The 25,080-nt window shown below is 42.4% G+C and overlaps 1 protein-coding gene across 4 annotated transcripts in view; it reads left to right on the top strand.

Annotated features, from left to right (window-relative positions):
• Window positions 1-1,454: 1,454 nt before the first annotated feature.
• adcy5 (adenylate cyclase 5) overlaps window positions 1,455-25,080 on the top strand; it is a 429,739-nt gene continuing 406,113 nt past the window's right edge. For 2 of the 4 annotated variants that reach the window (XM_072579926.1, XM_072579927.1), the window contains exon 1: window positions 1,455-3,710. In XM_072579926.1, coding sequence (XP_072436027.1) covers window positions 2,766-3,710 — 945 coding nt within the window. In that variant the 5' untranslated portion in view covers window positions 1,455-2,765. The remainder of the gene's footprint in view (window positions 3,711-25,080) is intronic. The other 2 variants (XM_072579925.1, XM_072579924.1) reach the window with 2 other exon arrangements.

Raw genomic sequence — 25,080 nt, 5'->3', positions numbered from 1 at the left:
AAGCCTGAGCTTTTAATTGTCTTCCTTTATTTCCTTGGTTATCCAAGGCTGGCCCTTCCTACCCTTGCTATCCTTGTTTTTGACCAGAATATACTTTCCTTGAGCACTGTGAAAAATCTCTTTGGAAGTCCTCCACTGTTCCTCAACTGATGTTGCCTGGTATGGGGGGGGGGGGGGGGGGGGGGGGGGAGGTCTTACGAGGAAAGGCTGAGGGACTGGAGGCTGTTTTCGTTAGAGAGAAGGTTGAGAGGCAACTTAATTAAGACATGTAAGATAATCAGAGGGTTAGATAGGTTGGAAAGTGAGAGCCTTTTTCCTCTGATGGCGATGGCTAGCACGAGGGGAACATAGCTTCAAATTGAGGGGTGATAGATATAGGACAGATGTCAGAGGTGGTAGTATCTTTACTCAGAGTAGTAGGGGCATGGAACACACTGTCTGCAACAGTAGATTCACCAACTTTAAGGGCATTTAATGGTCATTGGATAGGTATAAGAACAAGAGCGGAATAGTGTAATTTAGATGGGCTTCATATTGGTTCTACAGGTCAGCACAACATCGAGGGCCAACGGGCCTGTACTGTGCTGTAATGTTCTATGCTCCACCATATAACTTGTGTTCCCAGTCTGATTTAGCCAACTCCTTCCTCATCCCACTATAGTCTCCCTTGTTTATGCATAACACCCTGGTTTTAGATTGATTGCTGTAAACAAACATCTTGTTCACTTAAAGTCATAGAGATGTACAGCATGGAAACAGACCCTTTGGTCCAACTCGTCCGTGCTGACCAGATATCCCAACCCAATCTTATGTCCTTTAGAGAAGGAAATCTGCCCTCCTCCCTTGGTTGGGCCTCCATGATGGGTTGAATTGATAAACCAAAAAAAAGGGCATACATTGAGTCACAGAGGTCTACAATGCAGGTAAAAGTCCTCTGACCCATCGAATCTGCGCCAGTCAAAAACAACCATCCAATAATTCTGATGCCATTTAGTGATGTTCAAAAGAAGCATGGGTGATATGAGAAAAACACATTTTTACAGTGAGTAGTTAAAGGTTTGGAATGCACTGCTTGGAACTGTGTTGGGGGCAGGTTCAATTCGTCGATTGTGGATATGGGGGAGAAAGGCAGGAGTTTGACACTGGGGTTTGGAAAACAGGGCAGGTACAGTGGGGCCAAATGGCCTCCGTCTGCGCTAGCATCCATTCTGTGATGATGGGTAGGACTTTCGCGCAGAGCGCTCGGCCACGGGAGAGGGAAGCGATACAGCGCTGCCGGAGTTAAAATCGGGCCCGGAATTGGGGCTGGGCGAGGGCCGCCGCAGTCAAACCTGATTGAGCCATTGTGACGTCACCGGCCAATCGAGAGGCTAGCAAGGGGAGAGCGGACCAATGAGAGCCCGTAGAAAGGCGGGTCCACTTGGCCGTGTATCAAGTTTGAGTGACTGAGATGTAACAAAAGAGGTTGCGGACTCTCACCACAATGTCCACCCTGAGAAGGTGCACCCCGATTCATCTCAGTCTAACTGCTTCAGTCGGATCTTTCATTTTAATCTAAGATTTAAGCATTCTCCTCCCCCAGCCCACTTCCCCTCCCCTTCCTGCTCAACTGCATTCCGCAATATTTCAACCTTTTTTTTCCCCCATTAAGAATCGATCTTTACCATCCTGCAAGATGTCTCCCTGTTAGCCTCTGTGCAAAAACCAATGCCGTTTCATTTTGATGGGGAGGGTGGTCAAGAGACAATATTGGAAGTAGCTGGAACACATTCATATGCTTTCTGTAGTGCACCATCGGCAACGTGTTGAGAGTCTCTCTCTCTCTCTCTCTCTGTCTGTCTCTATTTAAAATAAAACAGGACAAAACGCTCACGCATCGTTGATGTGCAAATCGACGACAGAATTGCTGCTGAACTGATGGCCATACCTCGCCTGCATTTAGACAGGAGCCGCGCTGGAGGGAGCAGCGCTGATCTCCCTCTCCCTCTCTCCCTATGTGATATTATTGCCAGTCTATAAAACGCTGTTCTCTTGTCTTGCGCCGCCCCAGTGGTGTCCAGGCGAGGGGGCGATGAATGGTCAGTGCTATTCCTTCACTCAGCCGGAGCGATGGAGGAACTGAACGAGTGTGAACACTTCCCCGAGAGAAAGGGAGAAAAACTGACTGGTGCGGTTGCTTCCACGTCCCGCTGACTGATCAGAAGAGACAACACTGCCGAACTTTCCATTCTCCTGACCCGTGGACGAGGAACATTGAGAGGGGAGTAAATGGGAGCTCTTTCAGGACCGTCATAACCGCTGCACAATGCCTTGCAGGCTGTGTACGTCCAGAAGGCTTCATTTTAACTGAGAAATACATATGTTATATTGCATATCCTTAGTGAGCTATAGGCTTAAAATGGAGAAGCCACCAACCAGCTTCAGAGAAATTTTCCTTAAAGCTGGATTTAGTTGAAGATCAACTGGTGACACATCTGGGAGGTAATGGTCAATCCAGAAAATAAAAACTTCAGATTTCTGCCCAGTTTAAAGGGCTGCTGATGTACCTATATTTTAAGAAAAGGCTGGAATTTGCAATTTTGCCCCGGAGTTGATGGGATTCAGCGATTTGGGAGAATTCTTCCAAGAAGGAGCACAATTATTAAAATTTAAATTGAAATTGGGACCAAGCGGCATCAGGAGTGCTTTTACGCGTGTGGAGAATTGGATTTTGAGGAAGCAGTTTGAAGAGGGAGACTTGAGGGGAGGGTGGGAGGTTGGAGGCCATGTCCAGAGCAAACAGTGTGAGCCCCCCTGGCGCTGGGTCAGCTCCTGCAGGCGGTAACGAGCACCGAGCAGCCTGGACAGAGGGCGAGGTGGGCACCTTGCAGTCCCGAGCCAATGGGATCTCGATCCCCAGCGGAAGAGCCAGGGATAAGCGATGGAAGGGTGAAGAGGAGGATGAGGAGGACGGCCAGCGACAACTACCCGGGAAATCCAGCAGGCTCAGCTTCCGCTCCAAGTCTGCCTGGCAGGAGCAGCTAGACAGGGAAGGTGGGTCAGCAAGCCGAAATAGCGTGCTCCGGGCCAGGCATCAGTTCCGTCTGGACGGGGAGGTGCGACCGAAGTCAGTGGAGGTGGGACTAGAGGAGGGGGCCATGTCGAAGTTGGCTGATATTGACTCCTCGGCCTCTGATGTTGACATCTCCTTTGCGGATTGTTGTCACCGACTGTTTCGGATCTTCCAGTCCAAGAAGTTCCAGTCCGAGAAGTTGGAGAGGCTGTACCAGCGTTATTTCTTCCGTTTGAACCAGAGCAGCTTGACCATGCTGATGGGGGTTCTGGTGCTAGTCTGCGCCGTCCTGCTGGCTTTCCATTGTGTCCAGGGGAGCTACGAGCTGCCGTACCTGGTGGTCTTGGCCGTGACCATCGTCCTGGTGCTCACCCTGATGGTGGTCTGCAATCGTAACGGATTCCACCAGGACCACATGTGGATCATCTGCTACTTGCTCATTCTGGTGATCCTGGCGGTGGAGATCATTGGGCTGCTGTTGGTAGAGCCTCGTTCTGCATCAGAGGGGATCTGGTGGACCATCTTCTTCATTTATATCATCTACACCTTGCTGCCCGTCCGAATGAGAGCAGCAGTTATCAGTGGAATTCTCTTGTCAGCCCTCCACCTTGGTATATCTTGGCAGAGGAACCTGGTGGACCCCTTCCTGTGGAAACAGGTAAGATTATAATTGAAAAAGGTGTGCTTTGAAGGGGGTTTAGCTAGTTCCTTATTATCTTCCTTGAATGGATTGGGTACACGTGGCGTTGATGTGGTCTATCACTTCTCACAGAGTCACCAAAGTGCAATGCAGAACAAAGCTGTTTGGTCCACCATTTCTGTGCCAGGATGGATTTTTGCTTAGTTTCTTTATTATTCATTCATGGATGTGGGCATCTCTGTCTGGGCCAGCATTTACCGTATTGCCCATCCCTAGTTGCCCTTGAGAACATGGTGATAAGCTGCCTTCTTGAATTACTGCAGTCTATGTTTGTTTGCAAATAAAAACTATTTTTATTGACTGCTTCTGGAGCTGATACAGTAGTGCTATACAAGACTGGGTTACTACTGAGACATCGATACATGCTGGGAAATCTTAGGTGAGCTGTTAAAGCTTTTCAGTGTTATGATGTAATTGGTCAGCATCCGTCAAGCTAATGTCCTCATGAAGACCATCTTGATTTGCCTCTTGAATTTTTTTCTCTTTATTCTAAGCATGGGATGTAGGCATCACTGGCAATGTCATCATCTGTTGCCCATCCTGCTTTTCCAGAGGGAGCAGTGAGATTCGACTACATTGCTGTGTCTCTGGAGTCAAGTGTAGCCAGGGACAATGGATTTTCTTCCCTAAGGGATCTCAGTGAACCAAATGAGTTTTTACGCCACCCAGTGATAGTTTTGTGATCACCATTGCTGACAACTAGCTTACAACTGTAGACTTTCAAAGCTTAATTACATTTAGTATTGAATGTAAATTCCATCAGCTGCCATAGTTGCATTTGCTTGGTTTCTGATTTGCTTGTACAGTGATATCATCATAATGAATGATCCCATTATGGTATTTTTGATTCTAAATAGTACTTTGATACTGAACCTTAAAAATGGGTGTTGTATAATCTATAAATAGGCTTTAAAGTCTTATATTGAGAGAGCATATGGTTTCAATTAAATAGCTAATTTAGGAATGGTCAATAAATTAAACTGACAGTGGGACTAGCCACTGGGACTGAATATTGTTGGCAGGCAAACTGGACTGATAGAGTGGTGTGTGGTATTTGCAAACTTTGGGACCAAATACTTGGGCCATACATTACAGCTCACTCTGTCTTTGTGTTCTTGTTCATGTAGCTAATGAATTGGTTTACACCAAATCATCAGCTCTGTATGGAAAAGCTGAGTTAAGTATTCTGAGTATTAACAGAGCCAGGACTAACCACAACGCAAAGCAGCCTGCCAAGGCAATTATAAAATCCATTCTCCATTTTATTACAATTCCACTGGGTCATGTCCAGGTCTGGCTCTTTTACCAATGATTGCTGTCGACATTGGCACACCTTCCAACTTTTAATTAATGAAGCGGTTTATTGAGCCGAGGTGGACTTGAGAGGAGTCTCCCTATATTATGCAACAGCTTACAAAGTCATTTTTATTTTTGAGTCATGCAAAAATGGTATGAAAAGAAGAGCCAAGGTTTTAGTCAACTATACTGTCTCGGTGGCTTCTCTGGCTAGTTGCAATGTTGAAAAAGCAGGATTATTATTCTTAAAGGAGAGTTGTCCTCCAATTTCGTTAGGAAGATTTCATTGTGCATTTACGCGTTTGTATATGTTGAATGTTTTCCTCTGTCCTCCTCTGCAATATTTGAACAAACCCCATCCTCTTTATCAGGTGATATTAGCTAACTCTGCACTGATCAAACCAGGTATTTTTATTTTCACAAGACTGACTGATCCACTTGCTGTGTACACTAGATGTTCCTTTATAAAGGTACAGTCTCCAATATCTGTCCCTCTCAAGAAAACTGTTCTTTCAGTTTGCTCACCTGTCCTTGCTTACTGACCCTGTCACACCCAGAAACCCTGTGATTCTTTGAATTTTCAAAATCTGATTTCCAAACACACACAAAATTATTTCACGCAAAAACTTAGTTTCAGGACATCTTCTGAGATCCCAACTGGAATTTCTCATCGCCTACAAAATGTACATTTATGCATATACCCTAATGTATTCTTTGTAGAATGTTTACATTTAGAACACAAATGTACCAGAAAATGATGTTTCCAATGAATGTTTTTCATCAAGCTTCTTGACTCTAATCCAAGCAATTCTTTGATGTAGCCCCCAAGTGTGTCCCAGTGTACAGGCCCCTGTGGGAGCACAATTTAAACACAGCTTCTTATTGTCAATGCTGGCGGACTTAAATTGGAATGACTGATATTAAAGTTGAAGAATTGAGATACTGAGTTCTAATATTTAGTCTCTTTAGTGCTATTTCCAATTTATATTGGCTGAGGGGCAACCAAATGTATTGAGGACAGTGAACATATGTATCCAAAACTGAATATTTGAAGATAATGTTTGCAACATGGGGAGAAGAGAAGAGGTTGTTTCTTAAGCAAGTTATACGTATTATGTATGCAGTCCTGGGTGTTTACTCTCTTGCCCACCTCAGTTGCCACACAGAGCCACTAAAATATTGAGAACTTATACACTGAAAGCCCTCAAATGCTTGTAAAATTACTGCTTTAAGTGGATCTTTTCTCATGTTTGAGATATGAGGATGAAGTTTGATGTGTTATTTGATTCTAGTATGATGAAAGTCCCATTGTCATTCATACACTCTGTCCACATACATGCATTTTCTAGCAAGAATCACTAGTTCATGATAATATTGATACAGCGTCCAAATTCATAGGCGCTGAATGAAGGAAATTAAAATGGAAACCCATTGCGTGAAGCTCAATGGACAGTATGTATGCAGGTAATGAAGGACGGAGGAATCTGACTTATTAAGTTGATGGAAATTGAGTTCTCGTAGAAAATTCCAAAATGTCATTTTATTTTAATTTTTTGTTGATAAAGTCAGTCTCATTCAGGAACAAAATGCTGGGCTCTAGGACTTTCATTTCCCATAATGATGCTATTTTATATTTTTTGTCTGTAGAAGTTACACAATTTTTTGTAAAATTGCAGATGTTTAAAGATTTAATACTCACATTTCCCTCAGCAAATAAATAATTGAACACTGTTATCTTAGTGACTTTGATAAACAGCTCTCTTAAGGGCAGGCCTGATGCCTGGCTCTAGGCCCTGATGCCATGGTGGGTTACCATGGAAACCTCATCTCCACTTTACATTCTGTGGATCCTGAAGCCAAATAAGTGTATTCCATTCTTGAGGATGTGTAGGCGGGTAGGACTATAATATTAATGGGGCCGCGGAGGTGGGTTGAGAGAGGGGGTGGCACAGTGAGACTGTCAAGTCTGTAGAAAAGAAAACATCCAGCATTTTACTGAAAGGCGATTTTGTATGTTTTCAGTGCCTGGTCTCCTTACCCCTTTTAAAGGAGCAGGTCTCAATTCCTCAAGGTTAGCCATTTAAAGGGATGTTACCTTAATTATAAAAGTATCTTTTAACTGCTGGTTTGCCAGCATCCTTGCATAAAGCAAAAATCTTTCCAGAAAGGCATCAGTACTTGTTTTTCAGTCTCGCTCACCCTTTGCAGGTTTGTGTAGACTGGTCAACTATAGTGCAGATGGAGAGACTTGAGTGTTCAGAATCTGCTGCCCATGCCTGTTATCAACATTCCAGCATGGACTGTCACATCCCAGAGGGAAAAGGAAAACAGTAATACTTTGGAATGCACACACTGAAGCTCCAGTTTGATTTATACAAGATGAGTTGGACTAGTGTGTGTCATTCATGGGGTTTTACTGTTTTTTTCCTTCTGGGTTGTGGACTGGGGGGAGGCCGTCTACGTTTTTCAAAAAAAACCCTCAACATTCCTCCCTCTTCTGGCCACTGTGCTCAAGGATGAGAAAAATCAATCTTGAACCTAGTACGTTTTGTAAGAAGATTTGAACACACATTTGGTCTTTGTGTTTGCACATCTCTGGGGCCGGGCACAAGCTGTATTGCTCCAGACATGTCTTGTTGCCCATATTCCAAATTTGCTGTCACTTCCTTAAGTTATAGGAGTGTGTATGAGCTAGTGTGCCGTCATGGCCAGTGATATACTTCTTGTGACACATGCAAAGCCTGGGAATTTACCAGCAGAAACAGCAGGCCTCGGCTGTTTAGGAACAGCTTCGATTTGCCAAGTTTTGAACCACTCTCAAAGGTACAGGGAAATGTGGCAGCCAAAGATTGGCTGCGCAAGGCACTCACAAGCAACAGTCCAGGAGAGTTGCGTTTTTGACAGGAAAAATCACATTCAGATTTTGTGAGTTGGAAATGAAATGAGGCACAGTTGAGTTTTATATTTGTGTGAGTCATGAGGAAGAGGCAGAGGATCTCGACTGCATTTAGCCCATTTCTTCCAGTGGACCATCTAACAGGCTTAGGTGGTGTACTTTTAATTGTGTTTCAGTGATGTGCGAACCAATGGCAAAAGCGCAGCTTGGAAGCTATTATTCTCATAAATATGAAGAGAGAATGAACTGGGGGTGAGATGGGGAAGAGGAGATGTACAAAAAGAGCCTCGAAAGCTGCTGTCAACTCTGAGGAAAAGTAATATGCAACCTCCCGTTCACAAAAATGGTCAACCTTATGTCTTCTTTGTACTTCTCTGCCTTGAATGTCTCCCTTGTGTCCTGGTGGCCAACCCTGGACATGTATGAGCAGGTAGTTTGTCCAGGATTGAATGTCCTCTAAATTTATGCTACAATGATTTAACAGAGGGTGGGAAAGAATTGGGAAATGATTTGCAATAGGTAACATTCTGAGCTGTCTGATTGGTTTCTGTCCTGTTGGGAAGAGGAATGGGATTTTGGCTTTTTAAGGGGAAGGGAGACCTTTGAGGAGGTCAGAATAACTTACTCTGGTAGCTGAAGAATTTGCAGAATGAATGTTCCACTGTGTTAGACAAAACAATTCCTAAAATGCCGAGAGTCCCAATTTAAACTAGTGGCAGAAAGCAGCTTTGGACTTCGTCTCCCCTAATTTCTATGAATTCATTAGCTCTGACTCATCAAATAAAAGAATTGTTACTTCACAGAAGGAGACCATTCCACCCATAATATCTGCACCAACTCTCTGAATGAACAATACACCTCCTCCCCTTAACTTTTCTCAGATAATCATTCAGTGGACACGGCCTTCACCACATCTTAGGCCGTGTATCCCAGACTCTGGTCACTCGCTGTGTGAAAAGATTTTCCCAAATGTCACACACAGACTTTTATGCCAATCATTTTTAACATAAAGTGTCAGAGTTTAACTAGTGAGAGCAAAATGACTCAACCAAGTTCTCCTCACATTCCCAGTCTCCACCGGCAAGGACACTGGTCAGTAAAAGCATCCCTGACTGTTGTTTGTTGGCTGTTGAGGTGAGTTGGAGGGTCATCCTGGCTGACTTAAAAGAACCTGCATTTATTTAATGTATTTCACAACCTTCGGGTGTCCCAGCGCCATTGAATTACCTTTGAAGCAGAATTCCTGTTTGTGAATTTGGAAAATTAACAATCAATTTGCATCAGCAGGGCCCCTTATAAAGTATCAGAGAAATGCAATATTTATTTTAGTTGTATTGGTTGAGGGATAAATATTGGCCAGAACACCCCTGCACTTCTTTGAAGTAGCACCATGGTATTCTATGTGATAACAGAGCGCAGACTGGGTACTCAGATTTAATACCTCATCTGAAGGACACCACACCCAACAATGATCCACAATGGAGTGGCAAGCCTGGGTTGTTGTGCTCGAACCTCTAGACTCGGGCTTATATGTATACCCTTTAACTTTGAGGCAAAGGCAAAAGCACTAGCTACTGAGCTATGCCCATGTGAAGTCGACCTGCTCATTAATCATGGGGCATAATCAAATCCAGATCTTCATTATTCCTGCAGATTGTACCATTGGCCTAAATGCTTTGCAAAGCGTGTGTGACGTACACAGATTTAACAAGCAAACAGCAGTTGTATCTTTCATGAAACTATTTCCATGCATATTGCCTTTTGCTGAGCAGCACTTTGGTTCTTATCAATTATTTGATTTGTTTTAGGGACTATAAACAGTTTTCAGCTGTTCGTTCTGTCACGGGATATAGGCATCACTGGCAAGAATGGTGCCCATCCCTAATTGCCCTTGAACTGAGAGACTTGCTTAAGCATTTTATGGGCAGCTCACATAGTTGTAGTCACATGAAAGCCAGACCAGGTAAGGACAGTAGATTTCATTCCCCAAAGGGTGTTAATGAACCAAATGGGTTTCTCATGGCAATAATTTCATGGCCATCATTGCTGAAAGTAACTTTTAATATCAGATGCATTAGCTGGATTCAAATTTCACTCAGTATTATCATGAGATTTGAACCGATGTCCACAGACCATTCACCTGGCCTCTGGATTGCTAGTCTAGTGACAATGCTACTACATCACCATCTCCCTGCCAGCCAGACTGGCGTTTGGAAAGAAATTAACTTGTTACGAACTTCCTCTCTGCAGTCAAGGTTGACCTTTACAAGGAGAAGTTTTCTGTACCTCTGATGCGATGTCCTGTTGTTTATCCTCTCACTATTTATGGATTTAATATTTTCCGTACCAGCATGAGTAACTTCTTCAATGGGTAGAGAGCTGAAAAGGAAGAGAAAAAGACAGTAAGTTGAACTACTAATCTTTTAGTCTCTCGGGAAGTGACCAGAGCTTTCATTATGTTGGACCATTCTATTGTGGAGTTATTTTCCTGACTGTAAGAAAGTGAGATTTAATCCTCTCTTGTTGCTCAAATTTGGTTTTTGCTACTTCTGTCTCATCCTCCTGAAGGCTTTGAAGCCGAACAAAGCTGAAAGCCATCTGGTACCTCACTTAATTGGGCATTCATCCCCTCCATGCACATAGATGATGAAGCTCTCCAACTCATGTCACCCATTTGGTTTGACATGCTGATTGGAAAATTTAGGCTTGAGTGTTGGCAGGTTGTAAAGAACAGATTCACAAAGATATTTCAATGGTGAATGAAAAGTTTTTTTTTCTGTGAACATCGTTATGTGTTTTGGTTTTATTTGACACATTTCTGAGCATATACCAATCAGTTAGTGACTTAGTCATAGCATTTGCTTGTTAGCAAATGTAACCGTCCTTTTGCACAGCAAGGCCTATCACTCAGCAAAGGAACCAATCATGTGCCATTTGTGTCAACAGAAGTTAGAAAATGGCATGTTTCTAAAAGAGCTCCATCATTATCTTCTTCAAGTAGTTCCGTGGACTCTGATGCACTCCCTTGGTGGCCAGTTTGAGAAGACATCAGAACCGGTGAGCTTGCTGCCAAGTGATACACCAAATCCTCTCCTAACATCAACCAGCACCTGTTTCCTCCAGAAATTTGAACTAATCTTTCCTTTTCAGTCCAAGAGCACTGAAGCGAACTCTAGTGCCCAATGCCACATGAGTGAAATATTGAGCCATAACGTGGCCGCGCAATGGGCATGCATTGACATGCTGAATTATTTGGAGAAAGTAAAGATTTTATTGGGGTCAGAGAAGTGGTGGAAAGCAGTACACACGTAACAAATGTGTTATATAACTGACAATACAAAGGGGTCAACTAAGGCTCTTAAATGACAGAGAGGTAAGGGAGAAAATTGAAGTAAAGTTACAGATCAATCATGATACAGTTGAATGGTCACATTCACCACTTCTGTAGACTCTTGTGGTGCAGTGGTAGTGTCCCTACGTATAATTGAATGGTTGAGCACTCTTGAGGGTTTTCGTTGATGAAATGCCTTCCTGTGTGTTTAATGATTTTTTAAATTCTGAATTGGGAAATGAGTGGAAGTTTTCCAACATATGTGATCAGTTTGGGAGAGCAGATTTGAAGGGCTGAATGCTCACCTCTTGTTTCTATGTATCTCAGTTCAACATTACACTGGTTGATTCAAAAGAAAATAATGTTTTCCATATAAATCAAGTGGAAGTTAGCTTGTTCGTATGTTTGATGTTTACTTTAATGTAGCAAGAGCACTTTACATCTCCTGTGGCATTGCTATCAATGGGCAGCAGCAAAGCCAACCATTCAACCCTTAACATTGTGAGATCGTTCAGCCATCTTAGGTAAGGATACCTCATTGCTCAGGGCTCACAGGTCACCTTTGAGCAAAAAATGGAGCAGAAGAAACCATACCTGTGTGAATCCCGTCACAGACTTGAAAGGCTTATATCCAACACAGTACTAGAAGGTAAAAGCTGAACATAAGGCTGAGCCTTTCAAGAAGTGAGATAAGAATTGGTGAGATGTAGAGCAATACTCTGCATTGGTAAATTTTATGTGGTTTCTTGCATTTCGTGAATGTTATGTTTTGTTTGGTAAAGTTGTCTGAGAATGTAGTATACTAACATTTCCTATAGAACCGGGCTTGAGTGAATCCAAAGTTTATTTGAACAGATTAAAAGCATTCTTTTCTGCTGTGGACACATTTGAAGAACGATGCACAAGGCGTGCAGTCATGTGAGACATGACTACCGTGGAGTTAGTCATAAGGCTTTTGGAGGACGCGCTGATTTATAACAATGAGGTATGATGCCTTGTAACACATAAGGTACTATGAAAGGTACTATTTTCCTAGTTTTGCTTTACTGTCTTGCTTATACACTACTGACCCTTCAGTCTTGAATTGCTGCTGATTTTCAGACTCAATGATTGAATTGTTCAAGCAAATTGTACAGTGCACGAGGCATAGTATTTGCAAATTGCTAGAAACAAGCAAACTGATTTTTAAAATCCCAGCCACTTGAAAATGCAAAGAAACATCACTTCTCATTGACCCATGAAGTTATACGCTGTTGTCTCTTGGTCACATATCAGCTGTTCCTTTCTGGGCCAAACTCCTGGACTTTCTTACTTAACAGCACTGTATGTAGGAGCAGTTTCACCGCATGAAGGCTTAAGAATAAGGTTTACCATTAAATATTGGCCAGCAGATTGGGGTGGCCTTTGATGCTCTTCTTTAGCGGAATGATGTGGATAAATAACTAGATGCATCTCAGTGTGACAAGTAAGTGTAGCGGCTACAGAAAGTGTGCATTACACCCAAGGCTTCTAAAATGTAAAATGCAAGTGCTGAAAGCCTAAAACATCTAATCCCGCCAGTGCTTTATACAATGTGTCATTGCACTTTGATTTGAATGATGTGTCTTTGGTATAGAATGGTTAACCAAATGGAATTGCTGTCAGCTGTTAATAGATTTCAAGCCAGTTGGTGCGACAGGAACCAAGACATCTAGCTTTTCAATGTGGAGAGAGAGAGAGAAAGAGAGGCTTTTTTCAGATGCACAGTCTTCTAACACATATCCCACAACATCAGTGTTTCACTAGTCCCTTATCTATATGTGCTCAAAGCCACTTAAAACCCACCACCTCTTTATTGTAATGTTAGCATTGGGTTAACAAACCTTAACAATGTGATTGACAAGACATTACCATTGGTTTTCTTCATATTCATTTAATTGTGTCCAGAACTTTTAGAATTTTTCACACAAGCAGATTTATTTTTCCTTTGATGGGAACCTACGCTGCAGCAAGCTGTCAGGAACTTGCAGATACAAGTTGTTTTGAATGGAAGTTTGGAGGCCGTTAATGTTTAGATCTCCGAGTGAAGTCAGAGAGATCTGGTGATGTCTGTAGACGACCTAAGAAGGAAGAGAGGAATGATAGAAAATGGACTCACACAAGGTTGTCTGAAACACTTTAATAATTCGTGGGTTTCTGGAACTATCTTCAGTCTAAGCATTTGAAACAAGGTGTCCAAAAATATCATCAAGAAGGGACATGAATCAAAATCAATGATGAAGAGAATGGGAAAGGAAATAAAGGAATTCAGAATTCAATGAGATGCAGTCAGCCCACAACGCTTGTCTCCTGTCACACTGGTGAACGCCCTTGACCTTACGGTAAGTGCTACTCCGAACTTTATGTTTAAATATTGTTATATTCAGATGTTGAATAATTGAATATTTACTTTCAATCTTGTTAACCCTATGATTTTGAATATTAATTCACAAGTAAAAACATTGCTTCTTTAAGATTGTTAATTGAAGCTGTTAACGTGGGGTTAAGCTGGAAGATTAGCGTGACTCTTATGGAATGGTGGGCCAGGTTCAAGAAGCAATGTAGCCTACCCGTTCCCACTTCTTATCTTCCTATGAACGTTTGACATTGCAAACAGGAATCTACGTAAATGAGCTCAGGGGTGCTTTAGAACTTAACCCGGCAAATGTCATTTCATGCAAGAACATCAAATATTTTGTATTGCAAATGGGTATCTGGAACTATCTTCAGTCTAAACATTTGAAACAAGGTGTCCAAAAATATCATCAAGAAGGGACATGAATCAAAATCAAAAACGTTCACATGGATTCTCGATGTTGGAGACTCATTGGTCTGATTCACGGTCCAATGCTGCAGTGATGCTTGGACATGATTTGCACCATTGTTTTCCAAAATCAAGCCAGTTGTTAAATATTACTTCATCACGATTCTAACTCACTGACTTGTCTCCCAGTTTTTCCTGTAGAACTCACATCTGGTTTGATTGTGGAGAGAGAAGCAGATGTGATGTTCCCAGTCTGGCATGACATTTGTTCAGAACTTCTTCAGTTCTTCTTTAGCTCTGAAGAAGGGCCGTACAGGACTCGAAGCATTAAGGGCAGAGGAGGGTGCAGTGAGAGAGGGACTCATTGAAATCCTTGTAGAGGGAGGAAGAGACCTTATGCCCGGAACGTCGATTCTCCTGCTCCTTGGATGCTGCCTGACCTGCTGCGCTTTTCCAGCGACACATTTTTCAGCTCGAAGCGTTAACTCTGTTTCTCTCCTCACTGATGCTGCCAGACCTGCTGAGTTTCTCTAGCATTTTATGATTTTGTTTCAGATTTCCAACATCCACAGTGTTTTGCTCTTATTTGGTTTGATTGGACTCGTTTATATAAAATGCTGTTATTTGTTACACTGAACCAATGTGGGCCAAATTGTAAATCTTCAGGAGGAGAGGAGAGGTTTCTTTTTTCAGTTAAGTGTCACCTGTTATCAGTTTGCCCTGCAAGTCTCACACTATCCTGAACTGAAAGAATATCAACTGCTTTTATTTATCATCACTGGGTCAAAAACCTGGAACTCCGTATAATAACAGCATGGTCTGTGCACTAATGCAAGATTGCAATGGTACAACAAAAGGGCACCTTGCAATGAGAGTTGTACCCATTGGAATTTCCCAAGAGCTTGGGGAGCCAAGAGTTCCTTGTGGTTTTCTCCATGTCAACTTGACAACCAATCAGAACCTTTCTCTCCTGCAGTATAAATTCACTGGAATTTTGAAGATGAGGGGTATCTCATAGAAATCTATAAAATTCTGATAGGTCTGAACAGGATAAATGCAGGAAGGATGTTCCTGATGACGAGGAAGTCCAGGGCCAAGGATCACAGTCTAACAGCATGAACCACTTAGGACTGAGATGAGGAGAATTTTTTTCACTTCAGAAAAAAATTCTCTGCCACAGAAATCACTTGAAGCTAAAACATTAAATATTTTCAAGAAAGAGCTAGATACAGCTCTGAGGGTTAAATTAAAAGGAAATGTGGAGAAAGCAGGAACAGGGTTCTGAGTTGTACAATCAGCCATGGTGATATTCAATGGTGGAGTAGGCTTTAAGGGTTGTATAGCCTACTCCTGCTTCTATTTTCTATGGTTCTGTGCTACGATTGTTTGAAGTTTAGCATTCTTGCATTTGTCCTGATGACTATAGACAAAAAGCTCTGGCAACATGCCCCCGTTTCAGCAACACTCTAGTATGGTTTGGATTGAGACATTTCTAATGACAGAGAAAAAGGTTATCATGTATTTGGCTGCTTTTTCTTCACCTGGGCTTTCTAAATGTTGAGTCTGAAGCACCAGGAGTATATTTACAATAACATTGACATTGATGCAGGGACACGTGTCAAAAATGGTGCAATTTGGAGAGTTGAGATTGCAAAATTAATGTCATCATGAGAAACATTGGAGAAGCTGAGATTGACTTTCATTGAGCAGAGATTGATAAGCAGAGATCTAATTGAAGGATTTTGATGTTTTACAAGGAAAAATTGAACAAGCTAGGCTTGTATCTGTTGGAGATTTGAAGAATAAGTGGTGGTTTGGTGGAAACATATAAGATTCTGATGCATCACCAGGAGGTAGGGAGGGCGTTTTTCTTTGTGGTAGAATCTAGAACTAAGGGTCTGCCATGGGAAACTAAAGCATCTCCAATTAAAGGCAGAGAAGAGAGCTGGTGGGACTGTGGAATGATGTTGCACCCAGATCACCTGTGATATAAATAAATGGCAGATTGGGTTCAAAGGACCAAAGGACCAACTCTTACTCCTGTTCATAAACTTGTACATTTCATGGAACAAGAAAAAACATTTTCTCTAGCAGGTGGATTCATCATCAGAGTTTTCATATTTAAAATAATTGGCAAAATTACTACAGAGGAGGTGAGGAGAATTGTTTACCACATGGTAAGTTTAAAGATCTGGAATGACACGGGGGATATAACAGATTTTGTAAGAACTGGCAAATGACAGCGACCTATGTGGGATACAGTTCACTGATGGAGCTAAGCTATGGATGATAATGGTGAAGGCTTCAAAATTCCATCATGTAGCTGACCATGAATCTCTCCTATTTTTAACACTTACCATCAGTGTGTGTAGGAAGGATTGTGATGGTTAATACACTTTGGTTGGCATTTATATCAACAATTTGGTTGAGAATTTAGGAGGCACAATTAGTAAGTTTGCGGACGACACCAAAATTGGTGGTATAGTTGACATTGAAGACGGTTATCTAAGATTACAAAGGGATCTTGATCAATTGGGCCAATGGGTGAAGAAGTAGCAGAAGGTGTTGAATTTGGATAAATGCTGGTGTATTGCATTTTATTAGAACAAACAAGGTCAGGACTTATACAGTTAATGGAACGGGACTGGGAAGTATTGTTGGACAGAGAGACCTAGAGATTCAGGTACATAGTTCTTTGAAAGTTGCAGGTAGACAGGGTGGTTAAGAAGGCATTTAGCACACTTGCCTTCATTGCTCAGATCTTTGAGTATAGATGTTGGGACAACATGTTGATGTTGTACAGGATGTTGGTGAGGTCACTTTTGGAGTACTGTGTACATTTGTGGTCACTCTGCTGTAGGAAGAATATTATTAAATTGGAGAGGGTTCAGAACAGATTTTCCAGGAAGTTGCAATACACTTGCATTTATCCAAATTCAACTCCATCTGCCACCTCTTCACCCATTGGCCCAATTGATCAAGATCCCTTTGTAATCTTAGGTAACCTTCTTCATTATCAACTATACCACCAATTTTGGTGTCATTTGCAAACTTACGAATTGTGCCTCCTAAATTCTCATCCAAATTGTTTATATAAATGCCAACCAAAGTGGACCCAGTACCGATCCCTGCAGAACACCGCTGGTCACTGGCCTCCAACCAGCGAAACAACTCTCCACCATCACTCTCTGTCTCTTTGGCTATATCTTTCTTGACCATTAATCCTTGTGTGGGATTTGAATCTTGAGTCACTGGCACAGAGGTGGGGGCTCTGCCTGCTCCCATGCACCACAAAGGACCATAAGGCAGCTTTGTTCATTCATGAGATACAATGGGTTATGTATAGCCAACATAGGGCACCACTCAACAAGTGTGGAATAAGGTGCAGAAACAGGCATTGTTCGACTGCCACAGACAGTGTAAAAATTTAACCCAGGTTGTAAGCGTCATCCTCTAGCCATCTTGCCATCAAAGCATGGTTGGGCAAGTCACAGCGTGGAAATAGACCCTTCAATCCAGTTCATCCATGCTGACCAAGTTTCCCAAACTAAGCTAGTCCCCTTACCTGCATTTGGCACATATCCCTACAAACGTTTCCTATTCATGTCCCTATCCAAGTGTCTTTTAAATGTTGTAACTGTAGCTGCATCCTTCACTTCCTCTGGCAGTTAATTCTACACATGAACCCACCCTCTGTGTGAAAAAGCTGCTCCTCGGGCCTCTTTCAATTTTTCTCCTCCCACCTCTAAAATATGCCCTCTAGTTTTGAACTCACCAATCCTAGGGAAAAGATCTTTGCTATTTACTTTATCTATGCCCCTCAAGATTTTATAAAGCACTGTAAGGTCACCCATTAACCTCCTACACTCCAGTGAAAATATGTCCTAGCCTATCCAGCCTGTCCTTATAACTCAAACTCTCCAGTCCTGGCAACATCCTGGAAAATCTGTTCTGAACCCTCTCCAATTTAATAGTGTCCTTCCTACAGCAGAGTGACCACAAATGTACACAGTATTCCAAAGGTGACCTCACCAACGTCCTGTACAACATCAACATGTTGTCCCAACATCTATACTCAAAGATCTGAACAATGAAGGCAAGTCTGCTAAATGCCTTCTTAACCACCCTGTCTACCTGCAACTTTCAAAGAACTATGTGCCTGAATCTCTAGGTCTCTCTGTCCAACAATACTTCCCAGTCCTGTTCCATTAACTGTATAAGTCCTGACCTTGTTTGTTCTAATAAAATGCAATACACCAGCATTTATCCAAATTCAACACCTTCTGCACTTCTTCGCCCATTGACCCAATTGATCAAGATCCCTTTGTAATCTTAGATAACCGTCTTCACTGTCAACTATACCACCAATTTTGGTGTCGTCCGCAAACTTACTAATTGTGCCTCCTAAATTCTCATTCAAATTGTTTATATAAATGCCAACCCAAGTGGACCCAATACCGATCCCTGCAGAACACCGTTGGTCACAGACCTCCAGTCCGAGAAACAGCCTCTCACCACCATTCTCTGTCTCCTACCGTGAGCAAGCTTTTGCTGTATGTGATCTAACTTTACTGATTAGTCTATCATGCAAAACCTTGTCAACGGCTTTACTAAAGTCCATGTAGACAGTGTCTACTGCTCTGCCTTCATCAATTCTTTTGGTTACGTCCTCAGAAAAAACTCAATCAGTTTTGTGAGACAGTATTTCCCATGCACAAAGCTGACTACCTATCCCTTATCAGTCCTTGCCTACACAAATGCATGTAAATCCTTTCTCTCAGAAACTTCTGCAACAACTTACTCACTACTTAAGTCAGACTCACAGGTCTATAGTTCCCAAGTTTCCCCTTACAGCCTTTCTTAAATAAAGGCATAACATTAGCCAACCTCCAATCCTCTGCACCTCACCTGTGATTGAAGATGATACAAATATCTCTGCTAGGGCCGCACAATTTCTTTCCCAAATTCCACCAACATCCTGGGTTAGACTTGATCAGTTTTATTCATCCTTATGTTATTTCAGACCTCCTTCACTTCCTCTTCTGTAATATGGACTATTTTCAATCCATCAATATTTATTTCCCCGAGCTCCCTAGCCTCCATTTCTTTCTCCACAGTAAAAACTGATGCAAAATATTCCAGGTCTAGGGCGAAACCATCGGGGTGTGGAACCAAATGGATAACTCGTCAAAGATGGGACAAACAACCTTCTTCTGTGAGGTAGGTGTCTATGATCTAACTGCTGCAGTCTTTTGGCAGGGTTTTTTCTCTGGTGCGTTCTGTTCTGTCCCTATTCAGGCCTTCACTCAGGGTGGCTTGACTTGTCAATATGCTGTCACCATTCACCACTAACTCCTGTCAGAAGTGTGGGTAAGTCACTAAGAGCTCTGCTTGCATAATGCGACGCAATTACATTTCTCATAACCGGCATTGCAGTTGTATTTGAGCTGCAGTTGCTGTAGAAACCATTTGCAATCTAAACATACATTTTCATTTAATTCCCCTCTGTCATTTTCACACAGAAAGTGGGATGGTTTGGATGCAGTCTCTCATTGAATGGAGCTTGTATCTTGAAACACATTGTGAGCGCAGTGACCTATTCAATTCTTCACAGAGGTACCACCCAAACCAAATCATGTGTATGTTAGTATATGAGAAGGAAAGTACTCAATTACCTGTAGTGTTGAAACTCAAAGGGGCATTGACACTGCTGAGCACTATTCTGATTTACTCTCAATACTGATACTCTCTTGTTGGCTTGTAATAGGTAATGTGAGCACACTGGCGAGTGCAGATGTTCAATCCCGAATACAGTGGCTCTCTGCTTTTTGCAAATGATAGTGGCGCTTTGAAATGATGTCTTCTGAATTGGTTCTTGATGAGCCTGTAGTTGAAGGTGGAGCAAAATGACACAGGGCAACATCTCCCACTGGCCTGGAGCAAGAAACGAAGGTAAACATTGGAGCATCTTTTCACGTGTGTGACCGATGCTATCACTCAATGCTGTGGAGAGTTAAGACCAAAAGGTGCGGGAGGTGAAGTAGGCCATTCAGACCATTGAATGGACAGGAAGTAGCCTAGTGGTATTATTGCTAGATTCAGCAAATATACTGGGGACTTGGATACAAATCCCACAATGGCAGATGGTGGAATTAGCATTGAGTAAAGAATCTGAAATTAAGGGTCTAATGATGACCATGAAACCATTGTCGAATATCAGGAAAACAATATCTAGTTGCATGATGTCCTTTAAAGAAGGTGATCTGCCATCCTTACCTGGTCTGGTCATCCATGCGACTCCAGATCTGTAGCAATTTGGTTCACTCTTAGCTGTCCAATGGGCAACTAGTGATGGGCAATAGATGCTGGCCCAGCCAGTGAAACCCAGATCCTGTGAGTGAATTAATAAAGTCTGCTCCATCAGTTAATGAGATCATGACTGATCTGATAATCCTCATCTCCACTTTCTTGCCTTATCCCCATAGTGCATAGTTCCCTTAATGATTAAAAATCTGTCTGTCTCAGCTTTGAATATACTTAATGAGCCAACCTGGACAACACTCCACGATGAAGAATTTCACAGATTTGTCACCTGCAGAGAGAAGAAATTCCTCCTCATCTGTCTTAAAAGGGCAACCTCTTACTCAAATTGAGACAATTGACAAAAGACCAGAGGGAAGATGAGCACTTTTTAAAATTTGCAATAAATTGTTAGGACGTGCAATGCACTTCCATTAAGGGTGGTAAAGGCAGATTTAATAAAAATTGCCCAATAAGAACTAGATAATTGTCTGAGAAGTAAATAAATTACAGGGCTTCGGGCGTGGTGATTCAGAAAGCCAGAATTGACGTAATTGGCTGAATAGAGTCAAAAGGTGCTGGAAAAGCACAGCTGGTCAGGTAGCATTCGAGGAGCAGGAGAGTCGACATTTCAAGCATAAACTGTTCATCTAGCTTATGCTCGAAACATCGATCCTGCCTGACTGGCTGCGCTTTTCCAGCACCACACTTTTTGACTCTGATCTCCAGCATCTGCAGTCCTCACTTTCTCCACAATTGGTAGAATAGCTTCCTTTTGTGTTGTTAGGATCCATATGGAGTGCTTACATCCATAAGTATGATTATACTGAGATTACATTATGTGCTGTACGGTTCATTAGATCTGTCTACTGGAATTAAGACCAATTTACTGAAGGCCTCGACTCACTATGTTTGGTGCAACAGTTGCTATTGTGGGGATTGACTTGTGCCTGTGAATAATGAGAAACAATGAGATAACATGCTGTTACTTTGAGTTTCAGCAAGGAACTCATGACTTTCTAAACTTATATATCAACAACGTAAAAGTGTGGAGGGTAGCTTTTCAGGCTGGAGGCTTGTGAACAGCAGTATGCCACATGGATCGATGCTGGGTCCACTGCTTTTTGTCATTGATTTAAATGACTTAGATATGAATATAGGAGGTATCGTTTGTAAGTTTACAGATAACACCAAAATTGGAAGTGTAGTGTACAGCAAAGAAAGTTACCTCAGAGTACAAAGGGATCTTGATCAGATGGGCCAATGGGCCAAGAAATGGCAGATGGAGTTTAATTCAGATAAATGTGAGATGCTGCATTTTGAAAAGGCAAATCATGGCAGGACTTATATACTTCATGGTAAGGTCCTGGGGCGTGTTGCTGAACAAAGAGACATTGGAATATAGGTTCATAGTTCCTTGAAGTGGAGTCTTAGGTGGACAGAATAGTGAGGAAGGCATTTGGTCTGCTTTCCTTTATTGGTTAGTGCATTGAGTATAGGTGTTGGGAGGTCATATTGCAGCTGTATAGGGCATTGGTTAAGTCACTATTGGAATACTGCATGCAAATCTGGTTTCCCTGCTATCGAAAGGATGGTGAGAAACTTGAAAAGGTTCAGAAGAAATTTACAAGGATGTTGCCAAGTTTGGAGGGTTTGAGCTATAGGGAGAGGCTGAATAGACTTGGGCTATTTTCCCTGGAGCGTCGGAGGCTGAGGTGTGACCTTATAGAGGTTTATAAAATTGTGGGCGGCACGGTGGCACAGTGATTAGCACTGCTGCCTCACAGCGCCAGAGACCCAGGTTCAATTCCCGACTCAGGCGACTGACTGTGTGGAGTTTGCACATTCTCCCCGTGTCTGCGTGGGTTTCCTCTGGGTGCTCCGGTTTCCTCCCACAGTCCAAAGATGTGCAGGTCAGGTAAATTGGCCATGCTAAATTGCCCGTAGTGTTAGGTGAAGGGGTAAATGAAGGGAAATGGGTGGGTTGTGCTTCGGCGGGTCTGTGTGGACTTGTTGGGCCGAAGGGCCTGTTTCCACACTGTAAGTAAGTAAAATTATCAGGGACATGGATAAGGTAAATAGACAAGGACTTTTCCCCTGGGTGGGGGAGTCCAAAACTAGCGGGCATAGGTTTAAGTTGGAAAGGGGCAAGATTTAAAAGGGACCTAAGGGGCAACATTTTCACGATGAGGGTGGTGCGTGTATGGAATGAGTAGCCAGAGGTGATGGAGGCTGGTACAATTACAATATTTAAAAGGCATCTGGATGGGTACATGAATAGGAAGGGGTTAGAGGGATATGGGCCAAGAGCTGGCAAGTGGGACTAGATTAGGTTGGAGTATCTGGATGACGCAGACGAGTTGGACCGAAGGGTCTGTTTCCGTGCTGTACAGCTCTGTGAGTCTATGAGTCTGCCTGCCCTTGAGAGAAGAAATAGGAGCATGACCATAGCTCTGCTATTCAAATAACTACTCCCTCAAAACACAACTGCTCGAGAGAGAGAGAAAGAAGCTAATGTTTTGTTTCGAGAATTGTAGTTCACCTTCTTATAGATCTACTGTGTATTTTGGGCAAGTTCTAAGTTTTAACCTGAAATTTCCAGTATTTGGGAAATAAAATATTTGTAGCTTCTCCTCTTTAACTGGGATTTTGTTTTTGGGTGTACATCTGGTCTCTGGCCACAATTGGCAAACAATGTTGACGCTATTGATCCCTCTATGGATACTGCCGAGAGAGATCTTCTTTATAGAGAATGGTGAAGATTCATCACCACTGCAATATCTCCTTCTGTCATGGTATTCTTCATAGTGAAGAAGATTTTTCTTTGCTCTTTCATGGGTTTTCAGCATCACTGCTAAGGTTAGCATTTGTTCCTCAAACCTCCTTGAGTCACGTTTGGGGGTTAAGAGTCTCATGTAGGCCAGAAGAGGATGGCAGATTCTCTTTTTGCGAAGGGCATTAGTAGACCAGATTTATTTTTACAAAGAAGGACATACCTTTCAATTCCAGATTTATTAATTGAGTCCAAGTTTCACCAGCTGTTGTGGTGGGATTTGCACCCATGTTCCCAGAGCCTTTGGGTTGTTAGTTCAATGATGTTACCAGTGCATATTGCTGGGGCTTAACTCCAACCACTGACAGCGGGATGCTTCTTCACCATTTCAGATTTTCAGAGAACAAGCTCTTCGTGCCCCCTGAGGTGCTGCTTGGTTGACCAGTTCTGGCCAGGTGCCCTGATAGTGACAAACACCTTTTGGCAGCCATTAGACTTCGGTGGGGGAGGGGGTTGAGCAATCATCTTTCTGACCTGTTAAGATTGCTCCGTGGATAGGCAGTGCTCTTTGTAGCACTGCATTGAATAAAGAAATAAATTGCCTTAGAATTAACTTGAATAAGTACACACTGTTCTCTGCACTTAGTTTATCTAAAGTTCCACTTAGTGTTGCAATTCTTACCCCCACTGCTACACACCTGAAGACCTAATGTTAAAGAAACATTTCTGGACATAAATCAGATAATTGCCTGAAGAATTAATTTGTCACAAGCATGAGGCTTATTGGTGTTTTATTAGAAAAGAACGTCCTTTCATCTCCTGAATTTGGATGCAAATTCAATTTGCCTTAATTGAGTATTCCAGTGCTCTCCTGGCTGACCTGACATGATTCATCCAATGAAAGCTTGAGCTTATCTAAAACTCTACTGGTCATGTCCTGCCTTAGATAACTACAACCGACTTTCCATCTCCAGTACTCACTGTCCCACATTTCATTTCAGCCCAGTCCAATCATAGTGTTAAAATATGAGACAGCTGAGGCAACATGCTGGTAAATCTTTTCTGCACCCTCTCTGGTACATTCACGTACAATGCAGCTTCCAGAACAGCATACAGTACTCTCGCTGTAGTCTAATCAACATTTTAGTCAGTTCTAATATTACCCCCCTGCTCTTAAATTCTTACGCCCTGACTAAAAGGGGCAAGTGACCCCTATGCTTTCTTAACCACTTTATCTACCAGTCTCACTACTTAAAGATCCAATGGACATGCGCACCAAGGTCGCCCTCACCCACCACACACACACACACACACAGGCACTCTCACACATGCAAACACACACACACACATGCACACACACACACATACACACAAACACCCACACACACAAACATACACACACAAACACACACACACATGCACACACAAAACACACACAAACACACATACACAAACACACAAACATACAAACACACTCACATAAACAGACACACATATAAACACACACACACAAACACACACACACATAAACACACACACACATAAACACACAAACACACACACATAAACGCACATAAACACACAAACACACACACACAAACACACACATACACAAACACACACACACACAAACACACACACACATAAACACACATAAACACACAAAGACACACACACACACAAACACACACACACACACAAACACACACACACACATAAATACACAAACACACACACATAAACACACACACACAAACAAACACACACACAAAAACACAAACACACAGGCACACACACACACAAACACACACAAATACACATACACAAACACACGCATAAACAGATACACACGCATAAGCACACACACACACAAACACACAAACACATAAACACACACACAAACACACACACAAACACAAACACACACACATAAACACACAAACACACACA

The sequence above is a fragment of the Chiloscyllium punctatum genome, chromosome 10 (genome assembly GCF_047496795.1).
Source record: "Chiloscyllium punctatum isolate Juve2018m chromosome 10, sChiPun1.3, whole genome shotgun sequence".
NCBI classification, from domain to species: Eukaryota; Metazoa; Chordata; class Chondrichthyes; order Orectolobiformes; family Hemiscylliidae; genus Chiloscyllium; species Chiloscyllium punctatum.
Note: the sequence above shows the minus strand (reverse complement) of the source record. Positions and strands in the feature narration are given on the sequence as shown.